The sequence below is a fragment of the Gossypium raimondii genome, chromosome 8 (genome assembly GCF_025698545.1).
Source record: "Gossypium raimondii isolate GPD5lz chromosome 8, ASM2569854v1, whole genome shotgun sequence".
Classification (NCBI taxonomy): Eukaryota; Viridiplantae; Streptophyta; class Magnoliopsida; order Malvales; family Malvaceae; genus Gossypium; species Gossypium raimondii.
In genome coordinates, this window is record NC_068572.1 from 28,583,647 (window position 1) to 28,596,727 (window position 13,081).

A 13,081-nucleotide genomic window follows, 5' to 3' on the forward strand; every position below is an offset into this window, starting at 1 on the left:
CTGAATGAGCAACTTCACTATTTTCAGAATCTAGTTAGAAACAGAGATCATAATATGGGAGAAGCTGTGGTTCAAATTCGAGAGGTAGCTGATCACTTGCAGACTTTAGCAGTGCAAGCCGATACGCTGAGCGTAAAGTATGAGTTGGAATCAAATCAGGGACAAAAGTTAGCCTCATTCTTAGGAAGATTAGAGTTCTGAGCATTAGGGAAAGACCATATTTGTAGTCCATCTTATGTAAAGATGCCTTTTTGCATTAGAATCGACGCCTTTTTGCATTCATTTCATGCATTTGCATTACATGACATCATATGCATTAAAATCCATCAAAAGAGCCTAATCGATTAAAATTATTCCTCAGTTAATCTGGAAACTAACCAACTAACCAACCAACCAAGCAGCATTACGGTACTCGAGTAAAAACCAAAGACATGGATCAAAGATTGGAAAAACTTGAACAATTCCAAAAGGAGATGCAAGACCGACTTCAGCTACGAGTGCGAGAGCAGTTAGATAAAATTCAGCAAGATATAATGGAAAAGATACTGGAATCTCAAAAAAATATGATGGCCCAACTGACCCAACTATTGGCTGGGGCGAATGATAAAGGAAAGGGCCCTATGGCTAATGCTGAAGAATGAGACAATGATGGACCTCTCTATCCTCCAAGCTTTACCCTTCCACATGTGCAGATCCAAGCTAAGGTGCACCCGCGTAAATCTTCTGTCACAATCAGGCCTCAGCAATTTTAGGTTGGTACCTCAATACCAATGAACTTCCAAGTCAGAGTAGGCTCTAACCCTGGAGATAACCCTATTAATCCAGTTATCCCTAATTTCGACGAAGTGGCTAAAAAAGAGAAAACAAAGGAAAATTGTCAAAACAACTAGAGGAAAGGGGTAAATAGCTCGAAGAAAAATTTAGGGCAATGGAAAGCACCGAGAATTATCATGGGATTGATGCCAAAGATTTGAGCCTGGTCCCGAATTTGGTATTCCCCTACAAATTCAAAATGCCAGAATTTGAGAAATATAATAGGACCAGTTGCCCTGAAGCTCATATTACCATATTTTGTAGGCGTATGATTGGATACGTTAACAATGATCAACTGTTTATACATTGCTTTCAAGATAGCCTCACAGGGGTAGCATCTAAGAGGTACAATCAATTAAGCCGTACCTAGATTAGTTCTTGGAGGGATGTAGCACAAGCATTCATAAAGCAGTACAGTCATGTAGCAGATATGATCCCTGATAGAATCACCCTGCAAAATATGGAAAAGAAGCCGAATGAAATTTTTAGGCAATACGCACGAAGGTGGAAGGAGATTGCCGTCCAAGTTCAGCCACCACTCCTAGAAAGAGAAATGACAATGCTCTTTATTAACACACTAAAGGCACCGTTTATCACAAATATTTTAGGAACTGCCACAAAAAGCTTTTCTGATATAGTTATGAATGATGAAATGATTGAAAGCGCCATAAAGAGTGGGAAGATTGACGCTAGAGAAGGTAAGCGAAGGTCGGCTTCAAAGAAAAAGGAGAATGAGGTGAACAAAATGAGTACATATAACAAGGGTTACTCGAAATCGATTACAGTAAACCAGCCAAGAAAAGCGGGTACTAACCAACAAGGTCCATCAAGACAAGAATCCAGCACAAGACAAAACACTGAGAAGCCCTATTTCACGCCAATTCCAATGCCGTATAGGGAGTTGTGTCAAAGATTGTTCGATGCACACGTTGTTTCCCCTTTCTACTTAGAACCCCTACAACCTCTGTACCCTAAATGGTATGACGCGAATGCACAATGCGACTATCATGCGGGGATTAGAGGTATTCCATAGAAAATTGCACAGCCTTCAAAAGGATGGTTGAAAGGCTAATCAGGATGGGCGTTGTCAAGTTTGATGATTCGCCCAGCACAGAAAATCCATTACCTAATCATACTGATAATGGGGTAAACATGATAAGTGGAAGCATGGGGAGAAAAATTAAGGCAGATATTGCAAAAGTAAGAACTCCTTTGAAATGGGTCTGGAAGAAAATGCTAGAAAGGGGGTTAATTAGTTCGAATTTAGAAGGGAGCTGCAAGGAGACGAGAAACTATTGTGAGTTCCACCATGAAGAAGGACATGAGATCCAAGAGTGCATAGAATTCAGAGCCTTGGTTCAGGGAATGATAGATGATAAGGAAATAGAGTTTTACGAAGAAGTCAAGGAAGGAGGAAGCATATGCGCATCGGAATCAACGATAAGGGTTTCAAAAGTAAATCATCATGTGGTAATCATCTCACGACCAAAGAATAATGAGGCGGGAGTACCAGTAATGCCAAAGATAATAATTCAGAAACCCGCAGCCTTCTCTTACAAGGATAACAAGAAAGTCCCGTAGAACTATGAGTGTAACACAACTATTCAAGGAAGGAAACTTTCAGCCAATACTGTAAAAGAGGATCAGGGCATAGGTTCTTATACGTATAGTGGGAAATGCTACGATTTGATAAGTCCTCCAACCGAGCCTTTAAAAGGAAAGACCATAGTGATGGAGCAAAAGAAGGAGAAAGCAACCAAGCCTATATTACCTGTTACCGAGCCAGTAAAAGAGGAAGAAGCCAAGGAATTCCTTAAATTCCTAAAACACAATGAATATAGTGTTGTGAAACAACTGCATAAACAACCGGCTAGCATATCTGTGCTAGCCTTGCTCTTGATTTCAAAGGTGCATCGAAGGGCATTGATGAAAGTGTTGAATGAAACATATGTGGCCAATGATATCTCTAGCAATAAACTAGATCGGCTGGTCAACAACATAAGCGTCGATAACTTTATCTTCTTTAACGACGACGAAATACCACCTGAGGGTATGGGGTCCATTAAAGCTCTGCATATTACCACTCGATGCAAAGGGTATACCTTACCAAGAGTTTTGATAGATAACGGGTCAGCATTGAATGTATTGCCCCTATCCACACTTAACAGACTGCCTGTGGATAGTTCGCATATGAAGACATGCCAAAATATAGTGAGGGCATTTGATGGCACAGAAAGAAAGGTCATAGGAAGAATCGAGATACCCTTATTGATCGGTCCAACTATCTACAAGGTGGATTTTCTTGTAATGGATATCAAACCCTCCTATAATTGTTTATTAGGGAGGCCGTGGATGTATTTAGCGGGGGTTGTACCATCATCGTTACATCAGAAGTTAAAGTTGGTGTCAGAAGGTCGGCTGGTGACAATAAATGTTGAAGAGGATTTTATAGCAGTCGTAGCTAATAATGCGTTGTACGTGGAAATTAATGATGAAGCAGTTGAATGCTCCTTTCAATCTTTGGAGTTTTTAAACGCAACATTTATTTCTGAGGGGGCAAAATTCCAATGCAAAAAATATCTAAGATTACGAAGATGGGGTTACAATTATTGGTGGAGAAAGGAGCCTTAACCGGAAGAGGATTAGAGAGGTGTCTCCAAAGAAGAATTGAGGCTCTGGTGCTGAAAGAAAAACAAGATCGCTTTGGTTTAGGATATAAGTCAGACATAAGGCAGAGAATGAATGAGCTAGAAAAAAGGTAAGAAAGAAGAAATGCACGCCTAAGTGGGGAGGAAATTAAAAGAGAACCAATGATAATTCCCCACATATCCAAGACCTTTGTACTAGGGGGGATCATTCATCTGGGAAGAAGGATACCGATGGAAGAAAGCATTGAAGAGAGGTTGGAAAATGTTCACATTAATGCCATACATGAAGATACAAATGAAGAAGGGACTATGTTAGATATCCATCCTTATGAACCTGGGAGTTCTCTAAATAATTGGACTGTAGAAGAAATACCTGAAGTTTTTAGAGCTTTCTCAGAGTAATATTTAGAACATACTTGTTGTTTTAACCTAGAGACAATAAGAACTTCTTTGTGAAACGGGCATATGTCTGAACATTATTATTTTAATGGAATACATCTTTGCAATTATTTTGAGCAGATATTCTTTTAAGAATCTTTCATTATTTTTGTATGAATAATCAGTTTGGATTCTTTCATTCTCTTGGATTTTCTTCCAGATCATTATTTCGTTAATTCATAATCATAACATACAAATAAGTATTCTTAAATTCATACATTCTTTGTATATTCCTTAGTATCTATAATAGGTCCCTAGATATCAATGACATGAGTGACTCTGCTATAGACTCGAAAAATCTTTTTGAACGAGACATGTATTTGGAAGGATCTCATGACTTTGAAAAGAACATAGATTGTAGCCTATCTCCGGACTTGTTGAGGATGGTAGAGTGGGAGGAGAAACAAATCCTACCTCATAAGGAAACGGTGGAGACTATGACTTTGGAGGAGGGAAATGTGGTGAAGATTGGAACCTGCATAACTGAAGAAGCAAAACGAGACTTCATTGAGTTACTTTAAGAGTTCAAGGACGTCTTCGCATGGTCATACCAGGATATGCCTGGGTTAAATACCGACATTGTAGTACATCGTCTTCCTATAAAAGAGGATTGCAACCCAGTTCAGTAAAAACTCCGGAGAATGAGGCCTGATGTTGTACTGAAAATAAAGAAGGAAGTTCAAAAGCAATTCGATGCTGGGTTCCTACAAGTAGTCAAATACTCAGAATGGGTGGCCAATATCGTACCCGTCCCTAAGAAAGATGAGAATGTACGAATGTGTGCAGATTACAGATATTTGAATAAGGCTAGCCCGAAAGATAATTTTCCCTTGCCTCACATCGACACCCTAGTGGACAACACGGTAGGGCACTCACTATTTTCCTTCATGGACGGTTTCTCGGGGTATAACCAAATTAAGATATTTCCTGAGGATATGATCAGGAAAGCTTCTAGGGTTTGTATTCAGTGAAAAAGGGATTGAAATTGACCTAGATAAAGTCAATGCTATTCAAGAATTGCCTCCCCCACGTACTCAAAAAGAAGTTAGGGGATTTCTAGGGATACTAAATTACATAGCACGGTTCATCTCACAACTAACTGAGAAGTGTGATCCTATATTTCGTCTCCTTAAAAAGCATAACTCAGGTGTATGGGATGAAGAATGTCAGAAAGCTTTTGGGAGAGTAAAATAGTATTTGTCCAGCACCCTAGTGCTGTCACCACCTAGTCCAGATAAACTAACGATCCTGTATTTAATGGTGTTTGACCATTCCATGGGATGTATTCTAGGTCAACATGATGAGACGGGGAGGAACGAGAAGGCGATATACTATCTCAGTAAGAAATTTACTGACTGTGAAATGAGATATTCGCCCATTGAAAAATTATGTTGTGCCCTGATCTGGACTACACGGAGATTGAGGCAATACATGCTCTACCATACGACTTGGCTAATTTCAAAGTTAGACCCTTAAAAGTATATGATAGAGTCAACTGTGTTGAATGGGAGGATGGCTAGATGGCAAATTTTACTCTACGAGTTTGATATAGTATATGTAAATTAGAAGGCTGTCAAAGGGAGTGCGATAGCAGACTTTTTGTCTAGTAAAGGTCTAGAAGACTATGAGCCTATGGATTTTGATTTCCCGAATGAAGACTTGATGTGCGTGGCAACTGCTGAAGCAGATTCTCAAGAAAATCATCCTTGAAAGCTAAACTTCAATGGAGCTTCGAATGCTGTAGGTAATGGGATTGGGGCAGTCCTTCTATCCCCTAATGGAGATCATTATCCTTTTACCAGTAAATTGGATTTTGATTGCACCAATAACATGGCTGAATATGAAGCTTGCATCATGGGTATCCAGGCAGCCATGGAGCAAAAAATTAAGATACTAGAGGTATACGGAGACTCGACATTGGTGATATACCAGCTCAAAGGGGAATGGAAAACGAGAGACCCAAAATTAATCTGTTATCGGAGATTGGCTTTGGAGTTGATCGAGGAGTTTGACAATATCACTTTTTACTATCTCCCACGAGAAAAAAATCAGATGGCTGATGCTTTGGCTACCTTAGCCTCTGTGATTTAAGTGAACAAACTAGAAGACATAAAGCCTATTCAAATAAGCATTTATGAGACCCCGGCTCATTGCTACAGTATTAAGGAAGAGGAAAATGATGACCATCCTCAGTACCGAGATATACTGCGATATGTGAAGAATTGTGAGTACCCTAATCAGGCAACAGAGAATGACAAGAGGACATTGAGGAGGCTCACCATTGACTACATCTTATATGGAGAGATTTTATATAAGAGGGGAAAGGATCGAGTACTATTGAGATGTGTGAATGCTGTAGAGGCCAATAAAATTTTGGAAGAAGTCCATGAGAGTATCTGCGGAACGCACGTCAATGGTTTCACAATGGTAAGACAGATCATGAGATTCGGGTACTATTGGTCCACCATGGAAGGAGATTGCATCAATTATGCCAATAAGTGCCATAAATGCCAAATTTATGGGAACAAAATACATGCACCTCCTTCACCTCTTCACGTTATGACTTCTCCATGGCCTTTCTAAATGTGGGGTATGGATATCATCGGGCCAATATCACTAAAGGCTTTTAATGGGCATTGTTTCATCTTCATGGTTATTGATTATTTCGCTAAATAGGTGGAAGCTGCTTCTTATGCTAATGTCACAAAGTTAGCAGTTAGTAAATTTTTGAAAAAGAAGATCATATGTCGATATGGAATGTCTGAAAGAATCATATCTGACAATGCACTGAATTTGAACAACAGCACAATAGCAAAGGTCTGCAGTCAATTCAAAATCAGACACCATAATTCATCACCGTATTGCCCAAAAATGAATGGTGCAGTGGAGGCAGCCAACAAAAACATCAAGAAAATTATGGTGAAAATGACTGAGACTTATAAATACTGGTATGAAAAATTACCATTTGCTCTCTCTGCTTATCGAACGTCTATCAGAACCTCCACCGGGGTAACGCCTTTCTCTTTGGTTTATGGGATAGAGGCTGTTTTACCAATTGAAGTCAAAATTCCTTCTCTCCGGGTATTCACTGAGCTAAAGTTGGATGAAGTAGAATGGATCCTATCTCGATATGATCAGTTGAACCTTATAGAAGAAAAAAGGCTAAAAACTATTCAGCACGATCAGATGTACCAAAAGCGAATGATGCGAGCCTACAACAAAAAGGTTCGTCCCAGAGAATTCCATGAAAGGGACTTAGTGTTGAAAAAGATTCTTCCTCTACAAAAGGATTTTAGAGGGAAATGGATGCCAAATTGGGAAGGTACTTATGTTGTAAAGAAGGCCTTTTTCGGAGGAGCTTTGATTTTGAGTGGGATGGATGGTAAAAACCTGCCAAATCTTGTAAACTCAGATTCAGTCAAGAAATACTTCACTTGAAGGAAAAAAGACCAAGGTGAAAACCCGTAAAGGGCGCTTTGAGTTTTAAAAAAAATGAAAAAAGTAAAATAGAGAGGCCAAGGTGAAAACCTGCAAAGGGCACCTTGAGACCAAATGGGATTTGAGTTGAAAACTTGAAAAGGGCGGCTCGAATCTTGATTAGAATGGGGCATGGGATGATTAGAGCGGTTCGAATCTTAATCAGAATGGGGCATGAGGTGATCAGAGCAACTCGAATTTTGATCAGATTGGGGCATGTGATGATCTTGTTATACTTGAATCAACAGGAAAGGGTAGGCGACATCTTGGGGCATCGACAGAGTACTATAGATCTCCTAAACATATGTCAAACTCAGAATGGTCTTTAGAAAGTTTGTACAGAGAAGTTCAAGATGCGATATTTGGGGCACCTAGTCTTCATACTATTTATATTGAATTTATTGTTCTTGGAATACTTCATTCTCTTTCAAGATATGTGTTCCCAATCAATTCCTTTGTTATTCTTACTCTCTTTGATAATTTATCCATTTCGAGTCATGCTTCCAAACCAATCCTATTTTATCTATCGTTATGATCTTTTGCAAGCATGTTGCATTGGAATAATGATTAATGGACTAATAATACTTTCACAAGGGAAGTTTTGCATATTACTCTAGAAGTTTCTAAATAATACAGGAACCTGAACAGGACTATTGTTTAGAACGCACCAAGTTTAAAGGTTGAAATATCTAAGAAGGAAAAGTTTAAATTAAGACTATCCATTCGATTTTGTTGTCAAAATATTGAACAAAATGATAAGATGTCGTGCTGGTGACAAAGCTTCAATGAACAAACAAGAAATGATCACCGAGTGATAAGAAGAGGTTTCTTGGAAGAGAAAGTTCTACAATTGTGCATAAACATTTGGTACGACACCCTGGAATGGTGTAGGAGACCAAAGAGATTCAGATCTTGTACCCTTGAATTGCAGTGGGAGAGGATTGTGAAAGAGCCAGATCTTATACTCAGTGGGAGGAAGATGGTTCAAATTTTATGTCTCAAAGGTACAGTGGATTGAACCTTAAAGATTATAGTGTTACCAGCCGAAGAAGATAGCATTCTGATATGTTGGTAATGAGGCCTTAATGAAAAAGAGCAATAACAACTCAAACATTAATATATCATTTTCATGACATTTTGCATTCATGCATACACATCTGGTTAGGAAATTTTGATTCATTCTGATCATAACATCCTAATCACTAGGCATAAATACGACCATGAAATGGATTCTACAGGTTATGTTCCCCAGAACAGATCGGTGAAACCACAAATCCTATACCACTGAAGTTATAGTGGAATGGATTAAAGAAGATGGCGAATCTTATCTCCTTGAAGTTGCAATGGAGCAGATTAAAGCCAATAATCCTATCTTCCTAAAGTTGCAGTGGAGCAGATTGAAGTTGCAAGTCTTATCTCCCTGAAGTTGCAGTAGAGCAGACTGAAGATAACAGATCTTATCTTCCTATATTGGCAGCGAAGTAGATCGAAGACACCAGCCTTGCCTCCATGAGTTTGCAACGGAGTAGACTGAAGATAACAGATCTTATCTTCCTATATTGGCAGCGAAGTAGATCAATGACACCAGCCTTGCCTCCTTGAGTTTGCAGCAGAGCAGACTAAAGATAATAGATCTTGTCTTCCTGTATTGGCAGCGAAGTAGATCGAAGACACCAATCTTGCCTCCCTCAGTTTACAGTAGAGGAGACTGAAGATAACAGATCTCATCTTCCTGTACTGGCAGTGAAGCAGATCAAAAACACCAGTCTTGCCTCCTTGAGTTTGCAGCAGATCTTGTCTTTATGTATTGGCAGCAAAGTAGATCGAAGACACCAGCCTTGCCTCCCTGAGTTTGCAGCAGAGCAGACTGAAGATAACAGATCTTGTCTTTCTGTATTGGCAACGAAGTAGATCGAAGACACCAGCCTTGCCTCCCTGAGTTTGCAGCAAAGCAGACTGAAGATAACAGATCTTGTCTTCTTGTATTGGCAGCATAGTAGATCGAAAAACCAACCTTGCCTCCCTGAGTTTGCAGCGGAACAGACTGAAGATAACATATTTTGTCTTCCTATATTGGCAGTGAAGCAGATCGAAAACACCAGCCTTGCCTCTCTGAGTTTGTAGTAGAGTAGGTTAAAGATTGTAGATCCTGTCTTCCTAAGCAGTAGTAGAGCAGATCGAAGACAACGGATCTTATTTCCCTGGCATTACAGTGGAACAGATTAGAGCTAAAGGTAGCGAATCTTGTTTCCCTGGCGTTGTAGTGGAATAGATTAAAGCTGAAATGGAGCAGATTAAAGTTTAGGAAAGCAAATCCTATCTCTTTGGCATTACAGTGGAACAGATTAAAGCTGAAGGTAGAGAATCTTGTTTCCCTAGTGTTGTAGCAAAGCAGATTAAAGCTGAAGGCAACGAATCTTATCTCCCTGGCGTCAAAGTTGAAAAAACAAGTCTTATCTCCTTGAAAGTTGCAGTGGAGCAGATTGAAGTTATAAATCCTATCTCCCTTAAGTTGCAGTGGAGCAGATTAAAATGATGGATCTTATCTCTCTGAAGTTGCAATAGAGCAGATCGCATCAGACCTTATTTCCTTGAAATTACATTAGAATGAGTTGAAGCTACCAGTCTTATCTCTCTGAAGTTGTAGTAGAGCAGACTAAAGATAGCAAAATTTGTTCTCTTGAGAAGATTACAAATTACAAATCCTATCTCCCAAACGTTATAGTGGAGTGGATCAAAGCACCAATTCCTATACCTCTTAAGATGCAATAGGCGGAATGAGGCTACTTGAAAAATAGGAGCACCAAGGTCCAAGCACGATTGGGCAAAATTGGCCATTTCTAGGGTCTTTACTCCATTCCCGTTACACGACAACGAGCAAATAGGGGCAGCTGTAAGACCCAATTATTGCCCGGCCCATAAATAAAACCCATATAAAAGAAAAAAAGTTAAAAGTCCATCTACATAAATAAAACAACCCAATTAACAGAAACCCAAGCCCAGACCTAAACCCAACACCTAGCTCGCTAACCAAATACCCTGGCCCAACTATAACGCGGCCCAACATAAAAACAGAAGCCAGAAACCCTAATAGCCCCTGCGCTGCAACCGAGCCACTCCCTATACATGTAACGCCTCCACGCGCCTCCAGCTGGCCACCCTACACGCCACGTCCACTACCTCCGTATGTCGTACCTGCAAATAGGACGAAAACAGTGCAACAGAGAAGGAAAAAACATTGTATTGTTTCATTATTTTCATTTTTGAATATTTGGCTATAAAATCAGACAAAAGGCCATTGTAGTTTTTTTACGCACACTGAGAAAAAGAAAATCACTTAACAATTCTGAAGGTGAAAACCAATTTAAGCTATTTTTCTTTTTTTCCTCTTTTTTTTTCATTACTTTTGATTTCTATTCCTTTTCTTTTTGCGAAACAACAAAAAAGAAAGAAAAGGAAGAGTACATACCTTGTCGTCGGGACTGTCGAATCTTCGACCTTCTCCGTCGTAATCAGAGCTTCAGTGGAGATCGAGGGCGCAAGAACGGCGCAGCATTTGGGGTGGGCTCCTAGGGTTTTTTTTCTTCGCATAGGGTTGGGGGATTAATCTGATGTTTGAGGTTTTTTTTAGGGTTTTGTAATATTCATAAAACGGCTTCGTTTGGGTCTGTTTCACTGGCCCCAAATATGACACAGTTTAGAGGTGCGACCGATGACCCAACCCAAATGCGGCTAGATTCGCGCGTTTTGGCATGAGGAGGGATATTTGCGCACCTAATCCCTCTGCTTTTGTGCCGTGGTTCAATCTAGTCCTTTTTTTACTTTAATTTTCGCCATATAATTTTCTACTGGTTTCATTTCGATCCATGATGGAACGCAGTGTTTTGGAGGGCAAGGATTAGAGGTGCTCATGGGCCGGGCCGGGTTCAAAAAAATTTTCAGCCCGCTTACTAGTTACTAGGCCTGAGCCCTACCACCAAAATATGGGCTCGATATGTAGCCAGTGCCCTACTGGAAAAATATGAAGCTTCGGCCTACCGACCCAACCCGTTTTATTTTTTTATTTTATTTTTTGAACTTAAAAGTTAAAACTAATTGTTATTAAAATTATATCAAATATCAAATTATATTTTTTTGTATATAATGAAAAAAAATTAAAATAATAGCTTTCATCATGTTATCTATAAAATTTATGTTAGAATTGATGTAGTATTACACTAATACACTCTAAGTTTTGATTCTTAATAAATAATGAACCTCATGTCCACTAGAGTTGTTTAAAAATTACCAACTAATTGAATTTAAATGTTCTTTAATTGTATATAATTACACATTTGTGACATAACAATCAATTCTTAAAAAAGAGAATAAAAATAAAATGATTATACAAGTAATAAGGACTAGCAAGATATTATCATTGGGCAAAAAGCAACATATTATCTATGCATATTGCATAATAACATAATTAATTTAAATATTCATTATTGCTTTTAAGTTTTAAGTCAAAAAAACATTTAATTTAATTAATTTAAATTAATAACATAATAACATAATTAATTTAAATATTATCTATGCATAATATCATTGCTTTTAAATCATATTAAATCAATTTGAGTTTTATCATTTACTAAATCTCTAATTTTTCTTCAAACTATCTTTGAGATAAGAAAACATAAGTTAAACCCCACAAGTACACATACCTCCAAAGTCCAAAATGACTTTGGAAAATTAAGCAACAAACCATAATATTCATACATTAATCCATCAACATATTTAATTTCATAACAAAATATAAATTGTAAGCTAAATGAAATTCTAAACATTTAGAAAGAAAGTATCTTAAAAAGCTACCGAAGAAACATCATCATCCTCATCGTCGTCATCGTCGTCATTGTCGTCATCGTCCTCATCGTCCTTTTTGCAACTAATTTCTAACATGAAATAAGAATAAATAATTAGATAATCAAATTGATGAAAAAATAAGAAAAAAATCGAACAATAAAACGAGAATCATAATTACCTGCTGAAAATCCCTTAGCTCGCATCCAATCATCCAAGCAAACAATGGCTTGAACCGTTTTTGGCTTAAGTGAACTCCTCAAAGGTGTGATAACTTTCTTACCCATGCTAAGCCGATTCGGAAGCTACAGTCGATATTGGAATTGCCAAAAGATCACGAGCCAATAATGAAAGCTCATTGTATCGAACTGAACTTTTGCTCCAATAATCTAAAACATCTATTTGACTATTCAACTCAAGCTCCGGTTCTTCCAAATAAATGTCTAACAGTGACTTCTCACTCCTAGTGCTAGATTCATTTAAATACCGTTTATAATCATCACTCTCATCAAAATATCCCACAAAATCAGCACTATTATCATTGTGTCCATCCAAACCAGAATCAACAGGATTTTTATCCAAAACATTAGAACTCTCGGCCAAAGAAGAAGACGTGGATTTGGATTTCTTAACATACTCATCAAACAAGAGTCTAAGATTGCAAAGAATGGTCTCAACAAAATCTGAAGCATGAATACCATAGATTGTATTAAAGCAATACTGCACATAATTCAACTTGTAACGAGGATCTAAAATTGCAGCACATGACAATATCAACGAATACTCAGCCCAATACTTATTAAATTTCTCTTGCATTTGCTTAACCATTGGAGTTAAAAATGAATACGGACCTTTAACTGTATCAA

At 38.3% G+C, this 13,081-nt stretch overlaps 1 protein-coding gene across 1 annotated transcript; it reads left to right on the forward strand.

Annotated features, from left to right (window-relative positions):
* Positions 1-3,692: 3,692 nt before the first annotated feature.
* LOC105793225 (uncharacterized) lies at positions 3,693-8,394 on the forward strand. Its single transcript, XM_012622150.1, has 4 exons — positions 3,693-3,859; positions 6,059-6,326; positions 6,576-6,607; positions 8,268-8,394. The coding sequence occupies exons 1-4, from the start codon at positions 3,693-3,695 to the stop codon at positions 8,392-8,394; spliced, it is 594 nt and encodes a 197-aa protein (XP_012477604.1).
* Positions 8,395-13,081: the final 4,687 nt, after the last annotated feature.

What these genes read in the sequence shown, in the direction of transcription:
- LOC105793225 (XM_012622150.1), top strand. Translation starts at nt 3,693, where the DNA reads ATGGAAGAAAGCATTGAAGAGAGGTTGGAAAATGTTCACATTAATGCC. An exon ending in GTTTTTAGAGCTTTCTCAGA is followed by an intron (nt 3,860 to 6,058) that starts GTAATATTTAGA and finishes TCATTGCTACAG; the next exon opens with TATTAAGGAAGAGGAAAATG. An exon ending in TCTTATGCTAATGTCACAAA is followed by an intron (nt 6,608 to 8,267) that starts GTTAGCAGTTAG and finishes GGAATGGTGTAG; the next exon opens with GAGACCAAAGAGATTCAGAT.